The 19468-nt window shown below is 38.3% G+C and overlaps 1 protein-coding gene across 1 annotated transcript in view; it reads right to left on the minus strand.

Moving 5' to 3' along the window:
* The window catches only part of ATG3 (autophagy related 3), a 23376-nt gene extending 4930 nt beyond the window's left edge, over positions 1-18446 (minus strand). The window contains exons 1-10 of the mRNA XM_026846983.1: positions 18437-18446; positions 17389-17462; positions 14172-14221; positions 12899-12969; positions 11092-11199; positions 9064-9113; positions 7096-7177; positions 6539-6573; positions 5633-5788; positions 4840-4967 (exon numbers count right to left, since the gene is read on the minus strand). Of these exons, the coding sequence (XP_026702784.1) occupies positions 4840-4967; positions 5633-5788; positions 6539-6573; positions 7096-7177; positions 9064-9113; positions 11092-11199; positions 12899-12969; positions 14172-14221; positions 17389-17462; positions 18437-18446 (764 nt within the window). The remainder of the gene's footprint in view (positions 1-4839; positions 4968-5632; positions 5789-6538; positions 6574-7095; positions 7178-9063; positions 9114-11091; positions 11200-12898; positions 12970-14171; positions 14222-17388; positions 17463-18436) is intronic.
* Positions 18447-19468: the final 1022 nt, after the last annotated feature.

Here is a 19468-nt window from a genome sequence, read left to right on the forward strand (position 1 = left end):
CCCCCCCCCCCAGCCATCTGGAGAGAGCAGTGAAGCAAAGAAGACGGATGCCAGCAAAGATAGTTGCCTCCTGGAATCCTCGCCGGCAGGAGCAGCGCAGGAACCCAGACCGGTGATCTGTATTCCCCCATTCCCTCTATCTCCCTCTTTTCCTTTTTCTGTTAAGAAATGCAAACCATATTGTATTGCTCGCCACAGCTTGCTCTGTACTTAGCCAATTATCATGTGTTCAATTAGTGCATTGTAGGTAGTTAATAAATGCTTGAACTTGGAGACTTGTTGTCCGCTCCAATTGGGGATTTGCGAATCTGAGTCACTTGTCCCCCTTGTCGGAGCAGGACGTGACACCATCAGAAAGTAAAAAATAAAAGCCTTCCTGGCATATGGAGAACACCAGAAATTTAATTCCCACCGCACCCCCGGTCCTCCCCACCTTGCAAGTTCATAGAGATAAAAGGCCTTCCACAGAACTTTCAGTGTAGTGGACAACTACAAACTTCCATAAAAGAGAATAAAATGCAAGACTTTTTAGGACAATGTCCTTTCAAGAAAAAAATTATCCGTGAACTTGATTCAGTGTCTGTAACTGCTCACACACAATGAGACAGGTATGGAAAAACCCTCAAGAGTCATCATTAGGAGAAACATTCAGAATCAGCAACAATCAAAGTTAGGATCTACAACTCGCTGATCCTTGCAGTTGCCTCTAGTCACCTCCCTGCAGATATTCAAAGTACGTAGGAAGGAAAAAAGAGTTCTCTGAAATAGAGAGCAATGAGCCCTTGGAATTAGTGAAAGCAATTCAGCTCTAATTGTAAATGTGTTTAGTAGTTAACTAGTTTGATAGTCCCTTCATAACACCCACATAAAAAAGCTGAGAATTGCAATTAAACCAGTTGGCAACAATTAATGAGGAAGTTGACTATGTTCCTCCCAGTACCACAAAAATGCTGACAAGAAATACAACTTAGAGCAGAGCTGCAAGATGAACACTTTCAACTAACTACTCAAAATAGAAGCAATCTCAAGCAGCTGACAGCAGCACCAGACTGCATTCCTTTCCTTTCTGTGACACATGCCATCGGGATATCCACGTCACAAGAAACAGCCAAGTAAGTTTAGGACCATCCAAATACCCTATGTTACACAATTCTTATAAGGTGCAGGGAAGCAACAGCAGCAGAGCTAGCCAAACACGGGTACTTCATAGCTAAATTGAGAACAAAACAACATTTTTGGCTATTACTTTCCACCTCAGAAGCCCAGACCTTGTCAGCTGTTAGCCTTACCAATTTAAGAAAACAGAATATTCCACCTTGGAGAGTAAGCGAACATACTTAAAAACCTCCATTTTAGATATGCTGTTAGCCTCTTTCTTCACAGTCTCAAGATGACCTTTCTGATGTTAAGCAGTTTGTCAACCAGCCTGCTTTTTGAGAAGGACTAGACAGCTTCCTCCACTTTTAAGACTACCAACAAATCCATCCCACTGTGATATCAATCATCTCTTTCATGCTTAAAAGACTGACTGGAACAAGTGCCATGATGCAAACCATTTCTTCGAGTGACGATATGGATTACATAACAAAGGCACTGGCGCTTCACTGGCTTCAGAGGAAGAAGTGAAAACATGCACACACAGCTCTCATTCACAAAGACTCTCAATCCAAACTCAGACTAGCATAAGTGGGTTCGTACTCTGCAAAGGTGTTTGAAGAATTAAGCAGATCACACTGCAGCCACATCCCAGTATAAAACCCACAGTCAGCGAGGGCTGTCATGCCCAAATATGCAGTCATCTTTGTTTCTTCCGAGAGTGCCCTCCCAGCCTGCATCCATCAACAGGAGCTTCTTCCCAACCAGTTTATTAGCAGGGCTTCCAGCAATCACTAAATTAAGCCTTGGCTTCAGGCTCTTTTTCTCCTCCTTCTATTAATCACCTTCCTAGTTAGTCTGTTAAGCCTTCCTCCCTTCATCTCACCTAACACTCCTTCAAAAACACTAGTTGCACAAAAAGCTGCAACCACTTTTTTGTCCAAAATCCTACAGACAACAAACAATAAGACAGCTGAAGTCACTAACAGGTTGACATGTTGACTAATGTGTCCATATAAGGTACAAGTATACCTTATTGGATCAAATCAAAGGTCTACCTTGTCTTGCTTATATTATTTACTCAAGGAAGAGGCCAGAGGAAACACTAGTAATGCTTCCTCCAAAGTACCACTAGTTTCCAGCAGTATGCAACTCAGGGACTTCCTAATCCTGAAGCATTCTAGTAACTTCACTTTTAATAACTCTTGACAAAGTTTTCTTTCATTAACACCATATTGCTTAAATAAATATTTAGTTTCATTAAGTGCTGCGTGCAGAGTTTAAATCTTTTTTTCTGGCTTTGAACATGGCAGCAGTGAGTAGCATTCAATGCCACTAGTTTTACTATTGGAGAAAACTGAACACCTATTATCTCACCTGCTGCAGCCTTCATAACGAAGGTTGCTGAAATCGTAACTCCATCCCCAGCTGCCTCTTCCAAAGCTGACAGGTCCCAGGTTATTCAATCATTTCTTGTGGTAAAGAGCTTCATAACCTCAGTTATCCTGGACAACCCCTCTGTGTCTTTTCCAGTTTCAGCCTTCCTTCATCTCACAGACTACAGAACAGATGACCAGAGCTACACTGCAGTACTGTATTCAACATCTGGGTGGCCACACAGATTAACAGAGGCTTTATGCTGTTTTCTGTTCTTTATTATTTTCCTAACAGTTTTCTAAGTTCTGCTTCCTGTCCTACTCTTGAGCACTGAGACTGACATTTTCACAGGTCTATTGTGTTAGTGTAGACTTAAACCCAAGAATTTAAAGACCAACAATAAACTTCACCACTTGAATTTTCTACAAAACAGATAACTGGGGAAAAGCTATCTCCCAGTTGTACAATGGCTTCTCTGCCCAATATTGTTCAGATATAAGCCTGACTGCTGGGTAAAAGAAAAGACTGTTGTAAAGCACTAGTTAAAGAACTATGAACTGGAAGAACCACAAGACAGGGATTTACAAAGCCCATGAATATACATCTTCAGGTGCAAAGCTCCCTTGTTCTCTAAAAAAATGGCATACCCTTACCAAGGCTAATCTTATGATCAAATCATTCCTAAACCAGAAACAGAATGTTTTGAGTCCGCAAAAACTACCACAAGCTTGTCAACAACAATCTGTTTATTTGACACCTCAGCTAGCAACATGGATCCAAGAAGTGTTTAAGTCAAAAGAAATTACAAGACTTACAGGGGCAATCTATACTTTTATTTTTTTAAAGCATATGCAAGACTCCAAAGGGTGTCTTTTTTTACAAAAATGACATAAAGCCCAAATCTGTATCTCTGAGAACTTCATATTATCTAGAAGCTGAGGAGTTACACTGTTTAAGATACTGGCTCTGTATCACTGATGTTAGGGCCTACATCTTAAGACAAAAGGCACCTTTCAAAGATCTAGAAAAATATAATCTGTGCAGCTGGCTGAATGACAGACTCCCTGCGCCTGGAGTGAGAAATGTGGAAAATGCAGCAGAAAAGACCCTAAAAACACAAGTGAGTTTTGCACTTGTGTTCAACAAATATTTCAGTGTGGCAATTAGAGAGCCTCTAATTTATCAGTGTAAAATTTTAAGGACTGCTGAAAGAGCAAAAGGTAATTATTACAAAATAAGGAAGAGTTATTTCATGTTCAAATACCTTTATCTACTCCCAAAGCATACTTTCACCCTCTCCAAAAAGCACGAAATAAAAGGCAAGAAAAAATAGGAAAACTTTTTTTAGAGAGTTCTAGTAGTCTGCCATCTTCTGGAGTCCACAGGAAATTGGAGGAAAAGCAAGTTGAGCAAGGAGAAGAGGGCTCTAACTGCAGAATACACTTGCAGCAGTGAGCACTGGAATGAATGACTTTAGAGGACGCTGGTATCTTCAATTCACACTGTCTCAGAAGCTAACAGAGCACTATGGCAGCCAACTGTGGAAATATGTCCAGAAAATGTAAACCAAATCCTTAACAGGACTAGTGAAGTGCCTGTCTTCAACAAGGCCAAGTGCCAGGTCCTGCACTTGGGCCACAACAACCCCCTGCATGGCTACAGGCTTGGGGAGGAGTGGCTGGAGCTGTCTGGGAGAGAAGGATCTGGGGGTTCTCATTGACAAGCAGCTGAACAGGAGCCAGCAGTGTGCCCGGGTGGCCAAGAAAGCCAATGGCATCCTGGCTTGTGTCAGCAATAGTGTGACCAGCAGAAGCAGGGAGGTGACAGTCTCCCTGTGCTCTGCACTGGGGAGGCCACACCTGGAGTGTTGTGTCCAGTTTTGGGCACCGCAATATGAGAGAGATCACAAGGGCAGAGGAGGGCAGCAAGGCTGGGGAAAGGCCTGGGGAATAAATCCTGTGAGGAGCCACTGAAGGAGCTGGAGCTGTTCAGTGTGAGGAGGAGAAGACTGAGGGGAGACCTCATCAGAGAGGCTTGGTGCTGGTCTCTTCTCACAGGGGATAAGTGACAGAACAAGAGGGAACGGCTTTAAACTGCAACAGGGGAGGGTCAGACTGGACATGAGGAGAAAATGTTTCGCAGAAAGTGTGGTCAGAGAGTGGAATAGGCTGCCCAGGGAGGGGTGGAGTCTCCATCCCTGGGTGTTTAAGGGTTGTTTGGATGAGATGTTGGGGGATGTGGGGTAGGGGAGAACTTTGTAGAGTCGGGCTGAGGGTTGGACTCCATGATTTCAAGGGGCTTTTCCAACCTGAATGATTCTGGGATTCTATGTCTGCATGCTGAATCAGACCAGAAACAAAGACTTACCTGCATGGATGAACCGAGCACATGGGAGGTGGAGGAAGATGAGGATGGTTTTCAATGGTCACTGTTTTCTTGACATGATCTTGACTAATATCTTCATACATATGCTCTACTGTTAAAGGCTGCCGTTGCTAGACAGGAAAAAGGAACACGAGAACAAAAGCATTACTAACAATCTTTTTCTCCTTCTCAGCAATTCTAACCTCACTAATAGATGAAGTACCATAAATTATAAGCATCTAATATACAGCAGTTCTGAAGATACCCTAAAAAAACTTGAGTGTGTTAAAAACCACATGGTGTAGAAATGGTTCTTCACAAATTTTGGGGTTTAATATACCAGGTGAATGGTAAAGTCAGTATATTTGAGAACCATCTGAGTTCCCACCTAGGTAATTGAGCCGTAAGCCCTACCAACTTTAACTCGAGAAACTTAGATATTAAAGAAAAGAGTGATATATCTAATCCTCTCTCCTCTGAAGATCATAAACACACATACTTGCTTATTGACTGACTTTACTGGGGTTATTCGTAGCTCTACAGAGCTAACAAATTCAAATGACAGAGCATGACTTGCTTCCTTCCAAATCTGCTTAGTTACCAAATACAACTTTCAGTGAAATTGCTCCTACTTCCTGCAAGTATCATAAATCCTGTCTGCAACCCTGACTGTATAATGATTTTCTCACCATTTTTTCCTTTAAATTTCTACTGTGAATAAGCAACAAAATAGCCTTGCTATTTGACACAGTGAGTCTTATTTCATGGACGTGGGACAAAACCAACATAGCTATACCTCATCATATCCAAATAGCCAGAGCCTTGGAGTTTGGTAATATTTGTCATAAGTGATGTAGAGGTCATAAGTTCTAGTCTGTAGAATAGCATCTTCCCCTCCAACATCAACTTTAGTTTTGTTAGCTTCTACAATCTGTCTTGTGTCAAGCGTTGCCTGGTTCGAGGTAAAAATGACAACATTAGTATATAGTCTTGTTTGGGTTTCCTTCTTTCTCATCCTATGTAGTTATACAAAGCTGTAAAACTGAAATTAATGTTCTTAAGTGAGCATTAAAAAACCATAGGCTTTTGGGCTTTGTTTTTATCTTTAAATCAGGAGTATCAGTTTCTCTCCAAGTGGATTTTATTTTTGGTGGGGCTTTTTACTTTTTTAAAAAAAGTCTGATTTCTTAAGGAAGCATGCAACTACATTGTCATATCCCCCTCCCTTCTTTCACCAATAATTTTGAACCCAACAGACAATTCCAACGAAGTTCAGAAGGCAGAGGTCTCAGTTTATGCAGGTTCATGAAGACCTTAGCAGAGTACCACAAATAACGATGCCCTCTGTTTTCTCTCATGACAGTCTGGTGCATCAGTGTAATCTACTGAACCTATAAGCCACTCATGCTCCACATGTAAGCTTTAACAACTACCACTACATTTTTTACCTCTTGGAAATACAGCACTGTGTGTAAGCAGAGTGAAAAGTATCAGGGAAAAAAAAGCAAAATTACAGTGATCAAAATCTTCAAGGACCTAAGAGTTAAGGTTACTGCAGTAGGTTGGCAGGAGACAAATCCATAGGAAACCAGGCTCATGACAAGATTTTTATGTCATCCACTTGTTATAATTATTTTTACTTTGCTTGTGCCCATATTGGTGATAAGCATTTTACAGACAAGAGGGAGAACTGTGCACTCACATCATCTGTCTCCAATAGCCCACTTTCTTCATACTCTGAAAAGAAGACCCATAAAATTCTGTGTTCAGCTTGTAGCCAGTCATCATATTTTTCATTCATAAACAACCCCTTTAAAACAATCTACATGTATCTAAAGATGTTTTATTTCGGTAGACTTCCCAATTCCCAAACCAGACTATACCTTTTTTTAATACAAATTTGACCAAGACTACAGTAAGTACACGATGAGAAATCCTTAAGTGGTTTTAAGCGAGCAGATTGAGTTTAGGTGTAGATACAAAGCAAGAAGGAAGCTGTGCTAAATCCCTAATTTATAGTTGCTTGGATCTGTTCTGCTACTCAAATTAATTTCCCAGTCACCAACATTCAGGTTTTGGCACACAAGTGAAGAGTAAACATGCATCAATAAGACCATACAAAAGATGGTAAGTAGCATATGCCTGATGAATTTTTCAGCATTTATTCCATGAAAAAAAAGAGAGTAGGGTTTTCTTGGAGTGTACTACTTCAGTTAAAGGCCTGAAAGAAAGCATGTCCCACCCAACTGAAGGAAATACCTTCCATGTCTGCAGCTTCTCCTTCATCCTCTTCCTCCTCATCTTCACAAGATGCTGAACATTCTGGTATTTTTATATTATCCTTTAGAAGTTAAATTGAAAACACTGCTTTAAAGACTGCTACATCTACACAGCCTAACAGCCCCAGAAAATATAAGGTATAAGTCCAGTCAATACATACAGTGAGCCAGAAAAAATAATTTCTGCAATATTAAGAAGGACTATACTGAACTCAAATTATTTGCTTATTAACCAGTCTTAGTTTCAAAGTCCTCATACAACATTAAAAATCCACTTTAAATTCTCCTTTGACTTTGTAATCTGGAATGATTCCTAAGCAAAGAAAAATTTGGTGTTAAATGGCCTATAATTTCTTTTCAAAACACCCACCCATCTCAAATGAAAGGCAATGACTAAACAGCTATGACTGGTACATATAGATTAATATTTTAATATTAATCCACATGTCCTAATCCACAGCCAACTGTGGAACAGCTATCATAGAACATCTCAAGTTGATATGACTAAGAGCATCATCCAGTTCCATAATTGGTTTTAAAACACAAGAATGTTCCAAAAGGTATCACATTTTGATATCATTGTCTGAGGAAACACAGTCCAACAGCAATTAATATGGTACAAGCCCTCAGTCAACTTTTTCTTTAAGGCATTGTGAGCCTTTGCATAGCATATGAATACAAGAGACAACCCCGGTGAAATTCATAAGGGGGAAGTCTTGATTTACAGAGGTTTCACAAGGACTTTAGGAGAATACTCCAAATAATTATTACAATTAGAAGCTGCTCTAATTGTAAGCATCAGGTGGCTGGTTTCCTCATTAAAAAACCAAAACACACCAAAACCAGTAAGAAACTAAGTTGTGAAGAGCTTTGGCAAACAGAGCATTAGCAGAATGAGTTGTCCTTAAGTACTGTACAACAAGCAAGTTTTTCTACATACATTAGAAGTGAAATCCAATTCATATCACACAACAGCAGTTATAAATCACAATAACATCCTGCAAGTATTGTGTTTTGCAGAAATAGTGATCACCTTTAGGCATTTCTTAGCATTTCTTCCACCTTTTTGTTACTGACTTATGAAAAAGTATTTTTACTATGTTCAGCACAGTCTCACTTGAAATACATGTACCTCACAGTTTACTGTATCAACAGTATTTGGAGCTGTTTACAACTGTGCAGTAGCATGCAGCAGCCCATTCTCTCTAGCCCTGATTTTTAGAATCCAAAGCTTTGTGCTTGGATGGTTTAACAACTCTCGCAGTGCACAGAGCTCCACTTTAACAACCAATTCATCTTTTGTGTCTCTCTGACTTTCTCCATACTTCTTAAACACGTTAGCTAACACATTTCCATTTCAAGTACTTCCAACTGTTCTCAGTTTCCTGAGGACTTAAGTTTCAGATCTGGCTCCTGCTCCAGAGTGGCTTTTTGGAAGCATGCAGAAACTAATGAATTTGTAAGACATAAACATTTAAACAGTTTCAGTATTTCTCAACTTGAGTGCACAAACCTGTCAAACAATACCAAATACATTAAAACTCTGCTTGGAATAGTTAAAGATTATGAAGAAATACCTTACATCCCTTCATTATTTTTCTATATAAAAATTGCTTTACACTGGATTGCCAAATATCAGTTGCTTGAGACACAAAGGTGTGGTATAACTGTAAGCAGAATTTCATTTTCAGCTTGTAGAAGCCTGTCACAAGAGCACACTGGCTAAATACATTAAAAAAAAAAACAAACCCCACTGCCTCAGTAAACACAGCAATAAGGAGATGCACATGCTTAGACTAATATCATGGGCTCTGAAGGTCAGTATATATCTGCTACACGCCTAGCGACAAAGTTAATCTCTCACAGGCAGTACTACATAGCTGCAAGTAAAATTTCTATTACCTTTAGGTCCTGTAATAAAGCAAGAGGAAAATTTAGAAATAGGTACCTTACTGTCTAGTGTGATCTCTTTAACTGCTTCTGTTGCACCCACTATACCTGTTAATTGAACAAGAAGTTTGTGTTAAAAGACCTTGTTTTTTTGTTACATACTAGTATAGAATGAGGTTGCAAACATTTCAGAAAGCAGCATATGATCTTTCCAAGTTACACCTCACAACAAGTTTGATATTTGAAAGGCTGTTTATGTGGTGTTGGTAGCATGCTTGGTGCTGCTCAACCATAAAGAAACCATGCCAGTAACACGGAGCACAACAGCACAGGTCTCGCACGACAGACAAAGTATGTTGATGGAACACTGAAAAGTAGTTTGGATTTTTATTTTAAAAAATTTTTGCATAAAAATGAGTTGAAGAGAGGCATTCATATCATAACAATGGAAATCAACTTCATGCACAACGCATGCATTTATGAGTATTTCTCAGCATCTTGAAAGCAAGGTGTTTGCAACAAAGCATAATTTAAGAGCACACAATGTTTTTAGCTGAGAGGAAGTGGCAGTAAAAACCATCACAAATGACAGCAGTATCAACTCCTCAGTTCCATCCCATTAGCTTTCTAGTTTTACTACAGCTCTCGCCCAGCACTCTTTGGGATCCACAACAAGATTCTGCTTTGACACAGTACATTTATCTAATTAACTCTTCAGCTGAAAATAAGATACATCATTACATGAATGAACCTGGAATCAAGTAACTGCTCATCAGAAATAACTGTTTAAAGAAAAGGAAGGCCAACCGGATGCTGCTTGCAAACAATGCTTTTCTAGTGGCTGCGTGATCATTTATGTAAGTTTTTTCCTACCAGAAAAAGTGGTGTTCTAAAGGACATCCATAGAGATGGATGGAAACAGATTTTTATCTCCTTTGACAGTGTTTGGAGACCTGGCCAGGTCTAGTCAGAGTGTTACAGTTGTGCTACCACGGCATGGTGCCAAAATCAGTCAACCCGAAAAACTTGGTAGAGGAGTCTATTCACAGCAAGGATGGAGAATACATCCTTAATTCAAGGATGTGACAAAGCTATGACAATTTCTTTGGTGTGAGCTGTTCAGTTATCAGCTGTGACACATTTAAGAATTGCCAGTGACGAAAAATGTACATCTACAGAAACAAAAGGCATCTTCTCCTGCCCTTTTCCTCCCCAACCTGGCTGAACTATTTAGGGAACTTCTTCCACACTACAGCAAAGAAAGTAAAAACTGAGTGGAGTACCTTCTAGGTTTGGAGATGATGGTGAAAACATCATTGAAAGATGGAATTTTATTATCTCATGATAGAAAATCAACAGACTAAAACTAATAAAATTACCAATTCTTAGAGAAGAACAAAAGGATTTATAAGAAGCTGTGCTAGAAAAAGTTAATGAAATAGATTCATGTAAGCAGTCATTTTTTAGACTTTTTTTATAAACACAAACTCATCTAAGAACTTAGGGTAAAAAAGGATCATCTCCCACGCTCAGCCCTGTATTTAACAATATTCTTTCTTCTTAGTGCCCCCTGTCCCATTTCTCCCACTGACCTCAGATACTTAGATAATAGCTACTTTCTAATGATTCCCCCTTTTAGCTCAATCCAACAGAACAGGAAACACAAATAATCAAGTCAGTTGAGGTCATCATTAAGATAAAGATCTCCACAGGCAAACTTATTAAGAGAAATTTGCATATTCTTCCAACAATTTAAACCAGCGTCCTTTTCACAGGATCTCCTTAATAAGGAATGAGCCACTACACAGCTCATTTTTAAAAATAACTTCCTAGAATTTTAATAAGAGAATATTGTAATAATTTATTGTCTAGGAAGTAGCCTGTTTCAGGTATATACAGCCATACAGTTGAACACCTGAGCAGTACCAATCAAGCGGGTAGGTGGCAACGTAATTTATTTTTCCACATCAGGTACTAGTACACAACTATCCGTATGTAAGAGCAGAAAGTGAAAATCTTCCTAAGAGTGGAAACTCAAAATCTTTCAGATTACACAACACAAGGCGTGATGCAAGACTTTGAATACCTGCATTGTGAAAAGTGTCTACCCATCCCCCATCACCATCATCTTCTTCTATAATTGCTTCCTGCTCATCCGAGTACTCCATCTGCTTACACCTTTTGTAGCACGGCACTGCAAAAAATTGCAAAACAAAATGAAGTCATTCCTATACAAAACCAGACTGGAGCAAGAAATTATCCTACAAGGCTTTCTGAACTGTGGTAGGCTTTCTCTCATATATCCTTATTTAAGGAATCCTAAAGCTGTATTTCAAATGCAAAAGCATGAACTTAAATATGTTGATGTGCTGTACCAGATATTTTATTCCATGTACAGCACAACACTTGCAGTGGCCTTAAAAGTTTTCTTTGTTACCTATTAGAACACCTTCCTCCAAACTCTTAAGGATTAGAAAAGAATTAAGTTTGCACTTACTAACAACTGGAGACAACCTATTAGTTCTCTTCACACTGCTAAGCAACTTTTAGTTTTAAGTACATTGCCTGGATCAGTTTACTGAACTGATTTGTCTTTACAATTCCACCAGAAGTCTGCATCAGCTATTTACACAAAATAGTAGGTATGCTTAATTATAAATTAACATCTAGAAGTGTAGAATGTGTTATTTAGAATAATTTCAGTCATATGCATTTACAGAGCTGTTGAAGTACAGATTTACACAAAATTTTCAGAAAATAGCCAAAGAATGTGTATCTGATTAAGGCAATGACATTTTCCAACATCATAAACAAGGACTATGTAAAAAATGCTCCTTTTCTACTAAGGTAGAGGAAAAAAAAATCCCTGCTGCATCCAGTGCAGAATTTTTAAATTGCTCTTAGAACTTTTAGAAAGGGAGGAAAGGGGTGTGAAAATCACAGTGAAGAGAAGTTCTCCAAAGACTTCCACAATGAAATATGCAGGATGGCTCCCAGCCTCACCCACAGCCCACAGCTTTTACTCAGGTGGGAAGGCCAATGTGTCACCATCAGCAGGATACATTATTTTGAAATGTGATCTAGAAGGATCAGAGCAGGGAGGGACTCTGGAAGTGGGGAGGAAAGAGAGAAACAAAGTAGATTACTTGGCCATCCAGCCATCAGGGCCATTTTAGGAAAGTCTGGACAACACTACTGTAAGCATTTTCACATGACAGTGCACTGCAAGACTCCAACAGCTAGCAAGTGAAATCCAAGTATAAAATACAACCCATTGCAGGTAAAAATCCCCTCAGGCTTAGTATAAAGGTTCATCTAATGGCATTATTTTTGACACATTTTGATACAAGATCTTTTGAGAAAATGATTTCCCACAGGGTTGTGCCTTCTTATCCATTAAAAAGGTAGTCACTGCAAGTATTATATATATAAAACCATGAAGCTGATCAAAATTGTATGTTGTATTATTGTTATTGACAGGGATAGTGACATTAATTACATATCTGAACTAGAAGTATCAGTGTCACCATGAAAGACATTTCGAGAACACTTCAATAGCCTGAGATTTCCAAAAGAAAGAGGAAAACAAATGTATTTTCTTTTTTGACACTGAATATGAGTTGAAGGACAGGAGAAAGGAAAGACAGACAAGGAGGTTTATGATGTTTAAACTTCATTCCTACTTCATCAAGGCAAGCTGTATTACTAGTATAAAGCCCTACTAACAGCTGGTTTAAGAAAAAGACTTCAGATGTGCAGGAAACTTTTTTAAAAGCGAAAGCACCCAAAGTGCAAGATATTTGCTTCCCCTGTCAATACAATCAGTAGAGTTGACAGCACATTCAACCATGCTATCAACCCTATGAACACTTATATTTAAACTTCAGCCTTACCATTTTTAGTTACCAAAAACTGTTTGTCTGTTGGCAGATAAGCCTTGACTTTTAGTTCTTCTCCTGAAGCCCTGTAAAATGAAGTGCACCATAAAAGGTTGATTGATGATCTGCAAACAAAAGAACCCTTCTATTTTCAGTGTATATCAGGAACATTTTACATACTCCTCTTAACCTATTCTCAGAATGTTTGCTGTGACTTTACTCTTCCCTATACAAAGACTTTGATATAGGTATGGGGTCAAAAAGGTTGGCTACCCCTAAACTATGGAGTCTTGGATCAAAGCTATTTTCTGCTTCAAAAAAACTACTTTCACTTTGAAATGGCCAAGCAAAGACAGGTTGACAGAATAATCTAATCTATATGACATTTTCTAGGATCAGTAATAGTCCAAAATGTCTGAAGAAAGCAACTTCAGAAAAAGCAAGAAATAGACCTCTGTAAATATAAAACCTGCCCATAGTCACTAGAGCTCAAGTAATCTTTGCAAGTTCACATTACTCAAGCAATTGCTTTTCACCTTCAATGGTTTTTGGTTTGAAATAAGAGTAACAATCTAAATAGCTTGTTCCAAACTGCTGGCACACAGGCCAGGACTCAACACATGTCTTCTCTGAAGGAGACACTTAAAGGGCAAGAAACAATGACTGAAGCATAATAATTCCTCCTTCATCAATTCATGGCCCAGTATAGAGCCAAGAACTTTGATGATACCAACCCCACAGACAATGCCCATCTAGGCACTCATTAGTTTTATAATGCAAGACAGCAGTAAAACATGAGGAAGCACCTTATCGTACATGAAAGATAAAGGATTTCCAAGTGCAAGCACTGCACAGAGTGATCTGATGTGGGCCAACTTGAACATAATTAACAAATGCTGGTCTAAAATATACCAATTACAACTACTTCCCAGCAACTTCTGTTGCACACAGTCTTTGCTTTTTCAATCACCAAGACAAGCTCAGGGAGACAAGCTGTTACTGCAGCGAAGCATTGAAAGCATTCACAGTATGTACCAGCTTACTTCCTCTAAAACCTTAGGAAAACAAACAAAACAATCCCCGAAGAAATCCTCATTTCAACTACTGCTACACAGAGCAATAAGTCAGTCCTGCCTTACAGATAATTCATCACAAAACCAGATGAATTTCTACTGGAAGAGTCCATGTACTCTTCTGAAGTGAGACACTTGTATACTTGCATCCAATGGAAAAACATCAAAGCAAGGTAGGGATGCTAGCTTTCTAGAGTTCTTTTGATTTTACTTACCATTGCCAAGTAGGACAGTGATGTACTAAGTGATCTCCAGCTGCAACAAACTGTTAAGGGAGGAAAAAAATTAAAGCACTGTTAAATACAGCATAAAGAAACAATCTCCAATTTTTCTCAATATTAATATTCAGTTCCACATTGACAGATTAACAATGTAACTGTTAACCATTTATATCAGTTTGATGCTTTTATTTTAACTCAGTTTCTCAGCTAACCTTGAAAACTCAAAGACTAAATTGACTTCACTTGAAGGAAGCATATACTATGTACAACAGCAAATTCACAAAGTTTAAAAAGCTGTGGTATTACCTCCAGTCTTGTAAGAAGCAAAAAAGTTTCTAAACCCACTAACAGTGTTTATTTTCTGATGAAAAAACTTTTTATTTGCCACTGTTCAAAGTTTTACAAAAATGATGGAGCTTTTAATATAAAAAAATAATTCTCTTTCAGCGTTCAAAATTTTGCAGCAAGAAGCAAGACTGACAAATTTATTGAATCAGTGAGAACTGCAACAGAATGAATAAACAGTATACTTTAATAACCATCACTATAACATCTCACCAATGAGGTTAACTACATATGGATAACCAAGTACTTAGTACGTTGAAAAACTTACATATAACTTTGTTCTGAAGAGTTTTTAAAAAAATCTTCACTCGTTCTTAGTATCAAAAAGGCTTTTACAAAATTACATCACTAATGCAAAGCAATGTTGGAAAAACTCATGCTAGACTTGCAAAGGAACTCAAAATTTACCCACTGTCTAACCTACTGGGTTTCTTTTTTGTACACAAACTGAGGAAGGCAAGCCCACACTTCAGTGATTTGTGTGGTCCTTGCATCAATTACTTTGGAACATTTGAAACTGAGGTGGAGGCCAATTGCTACAGTGGCTCTCTTGCCTTAAAATGCCAGTTTATAACAATGCACTTCCTAGTTGACCAGAAGCTGCTGCAGCAGGACACAGCAGGCTTGCAGCCTGTCAGCTGTTTTGTCACCATGGCCTCCAAAGCAAGGCCTATCTGCATCGTGGAAAGCATTACAATACACAATGCATATGGATTAAGAGATTTAATCTCTGCAAAAGTGCTTTCTTTCACCTGTTTTCCAACAAAAGTCTCTATCAAAAGTGAAATCTTAAGATAACTGCAATCCCTCCCAACACACATGGAAATTGAAAAACTCATTAGCTTTTACAAAATAATAACTAAGACGTGAAACTCTAGAATTATTTAAAATTCTCTATCCCATGAACTGGAACACAGTTTGTGGCAATGTTAAAATATATTATTAAAGATGAAAAAGTGTTTTTTGGGGGTCTAACAGATGTAGAAACCTAAAAGAGTACTTTAAATTGCATTTGCTTCGGCTTAGGCTGCAAAATTATCTAGCTGGTTTCACTTTCCATTTCTCAAACACTAATGCCATCTCATACCTGAGCCAATGCTGGGTAACTGGCAAAAGATCAATTTTAGGACAACACCTCATTTCTGCTCCTGGAAAGAGTAATTTTTAGGGTTTGCCTGTACGTACCTATATAAATAAAACAGGTGTTACCTGTCTGAGGTATTAACTAGTAAGAACTTATCGCAGGCAAGAGTTTGCTGCAATTAAATCAAGTACACACATATATGAATAGAGGGAGTAGGTGTTGAGTTTGATTAACGAGTCATCTTTAGCCTTATCACTGATTTCTGAGGCAAGCCCCAGGAACCCCACAAAGTCTATATAATAGTCAGCATCTCAGACTAAAATACAGTTGAACTGAGATACAGAAATCCAAACTCATTCCAAGATAACATCCTAGCATCATTATTGATGACTTCCAATTCTTCAGCAATCACTAAAGACTAAAATTATTAGGGAAAAGGAAAGACTGTCAAAGGGACAATCAGCAGATCCATGCTCCAGTCTCATCTAAATTTAACCAAAAATTAATCTTGTTGGATAATTATTTCCCTTGACTTCTGTATTGAAGGTTCCACTTTATTCTTCCCATCAGCATCTAACTTTACACTGAGTTTCCATACTATTCGCATTCTTACTAGTGTTTCAATGCTGCAAACTGTTTAATGTAAGTGTGGTTCTTGCTACGTTCTACAGAAAGTACTTTTTCTTTCAGTACTACTGCCAAGTTTTCTCCCATAGATAAAGAAGGGATTAAGCATTAGTAGAATATTTATCTAGACTTCCTCTATTTGTTTTATATATTAGTTTCTAAATATATTATGCAATATCTAATATATAAACATTTATACACACAATTATCAGAACAAGAGAACATCAAGTTGCTAAGCCTGTTTTTCTGAACAGTACTCTTCTGGATTATAGAAAGCACAAACACTTTCTTGTCATAAAATGTAGCAGAAAAATGCCAGGTACCAACGTTAGGAAAAATACTTCTGTCCACATTATCTACCTGCAACGGTCATCAGTCATTCTATCTTCTTCCATCTCCTTTTCATATTTATGCATTGTCTCATTTTTCTTTCATTCTACCCAACAGTCTTAACATTATTTTCTTACACCTCTGTAAAGACAATGTCTTTTCAGAACAGTAGCACTTTAATATGAGAAAAAGCAGAATGGGGAAGTCAAAATATCACTGTACAATCAGTGTTTTTACTATTCTAGGAAAAATCCTGTATCTCTTCACAGCAGACTCCTTAAAAAACTACAACTGCTTTGAAGCAATCCAAAATAAAACCAGCCTGAAGTAGCATACAGAAAAGAAGTTTGGGAAAAAATAATCATCATTGGATACTTGGTGTGGACGAGCATATGTAATGATTTCAGCCAGAGTCTTGGAAGGAGCCAACGTGAGGTAAGAAGAGACTGTTCCCAAGACACAAGATTCTCTTTGAGTTGCTCACGGGAAAGACTTTTAAAATAAATATATTCCTGGTTTAGTCCTGAACTCCCAAGACAAATGCAGCTGTTGACCCAGCACCAGCTTCCTCACAAGCTTTTCACAACATAATACAGGAAAAAAGCATCCCACATTCAGATGTCAGGTGTCATCTCAAAACGAATTCTGTTGATCTACTTCGTTTGTAGAGCAAAAAAGCCATTTAGAACTTCCACTTTGTGGAAATTGTTTCAAGAAGCAGTATTAGTTGGCAAAGACATGAACTGTTGGGAGATGAACATTTTACATTTTCAGTAAAATTTATCATTACTTTCAAAATATATTTCAAAGTTTCTAAATGCTTACTTCTTCAGGTGTAATTACTCCAGTTTCCTTAAACTTGGACTCCTGCAATAAAGAAAGTTTAGAAATGTTGAGAACTGATGACAAATCAAAGTACCCCACTTTACTGGCAAGACAAACATTTGGTCTACTTTTGTCTTGGAATTAGCTCTGTCCACAGAGATCTGTGAATCAGTTTGGAGGCAACCTCTGCCAGGGCCGATAGGCAACTTACTCCCTTATCCTATAACGTAAGGCTCAACAAAATTACTTGTTGCAGAATTGGAGCTATTATAAAAAACTCACACAGACAAAATAATTTCCTTGCTACAGCCAATTACACCAATAATAAAGTAAAAATTGCCAGTACTCAGTATTACATTAGCCAGTAAGAGATATAAAACCAGCTGGGACTGGTGACTCTCACAGTCAGGACTTTGGGACTGCTCTAGGCACTGAACAGCACTGCAATGCATCAGTATGAGGCTCTGCAGTTAAGCAAGGTCATGAAATGAATGACCAACTTTTCTCTCTGGTGGGAAAAGTTACGTAGAAAGATATAGTCTTTAACTTTTTTAATACTAATTTCTGTGCCTTCATTATGCACCCCTTGGAAACAGTTTTGATTTTCTCATGCTGTCATGTTTTTTATGGATGAAAGAATAGATGGTAAGCAGCAACACATTCCTGAAGTTTAAGGATACAACATTTTTTAGTATATTCAAATCTAGAGTAAGCAGACTATTTTGGTTTAGACTTCTGTTTTTTTCTTCAGAAAAAGTCAAGCACCAAGGAAACCTACCATTCCCCAGCATTAGAGCTATCTAAGAACAGCTTTTGAAAAAAGAATACAATTTCAACCATGGCACAGCTCACTTCTCAAGTTTTTGCATCATCAATTACTGAATAACTTCTTGCCCTGAAGAGCTCATGATTTTTTTCTATCAAGACTAAAAGCAGCAACTGAAAAGTACCTCACTTTTGGCTACAACTTCATTCACCTTATTCGATCATTAGGAAATCATTAAAGAAAACCAGCCATTGCTTAACTTGGTTATTCTTGCTGCCTCACCCTGGTGCATGCTATCTATCACCAGTGCTATATAAAAGAAAACGGGCACACCTGTTTCATACAATACTGATTACTTCCTTTCTCCCTAATTTCTAAAGAGGAGGCATTTAAGAACAAGATTAAGATAAGCAAAACCGCAGTTGCACAAACACCATAACATCATTACATGCTAGTTAACAGAAATCAAAGAAACCCAAACCACCCTAATTTAGAAATTTGTATTGCTGTAAAGCTAACAATTCTTGATAACGTTATGCAGCACCACAGTGCAGACAACTTACTGTTTAACCTCAGAATGAACTCTAAGTAGCAGGCAACATGCACAAACTTGTTTCTGGAACTACATGAGGAAAATACGTAAAATATCCATCCTCTGTTCCCTGAGGGTAAATAGTTCATTTTTTCACATCTACATTCTGTGGTATGTAAGCTAGTGCCAGACACAGGGCTCCTTTCTTTCCAAAGTTACCAAGCTGGAGTATTTATTTCAACTCCTTGTAAAAACAACATACACACATAGTATTATCACTTCCCATTTGTAGGATGTCCTACTCCTGCCTCCTCCCAGTAATATGCCTGGGCACAAGAATTCCTCCACTATTACACCAGCTGTGCAACAGCAGCTGGTACCATGGTAAACAAGTCACTTCATGTTTCCACACCAAAATTCCATTGCAGCCCATATATGTCATCGCTGGTGGGCAACCCTAGAAAGGTCCACTATCCAGGACAGAGCATACTATATACCACAGAGGGACAAGTTCAAATAATAATTATCACTGTCTTCTGCCCAAAGATCTAAGCTGCAGAGTAGAAGACATGCAGGAGGTCACACCATAAAACCACGGGCAGAGAGGCTGCTGTCATAGACAATTAGAGTAGAAGTATTTTTTCAAAAGCACAGAAAAACGTGAAAATTGGCAGTGAAAGAACAGCGGACAAGCATTCACAAAGTTGGGTTTTAAATAAAAAAGTGTAAATAGGAAGCAGAAGATGGGATGCAGTCTAACAACTGCAGAAAACCACAATTTA

The sequence above is a fragment of the Athene cunicularia genome (genome assembly GCF_003259725.1).
Source record: "Athene cunicularia isolate RWA chromosome 1 unlocalized genomic scaffold, athCun1 chr1_part1, whole genome shotgun sequence".
NCBI classification, from domain to species: Eukaryota; Metazoa; Chordata; class Aves; order Strigiformes; family Strigidae; genus Athene; species Athene cunicularia.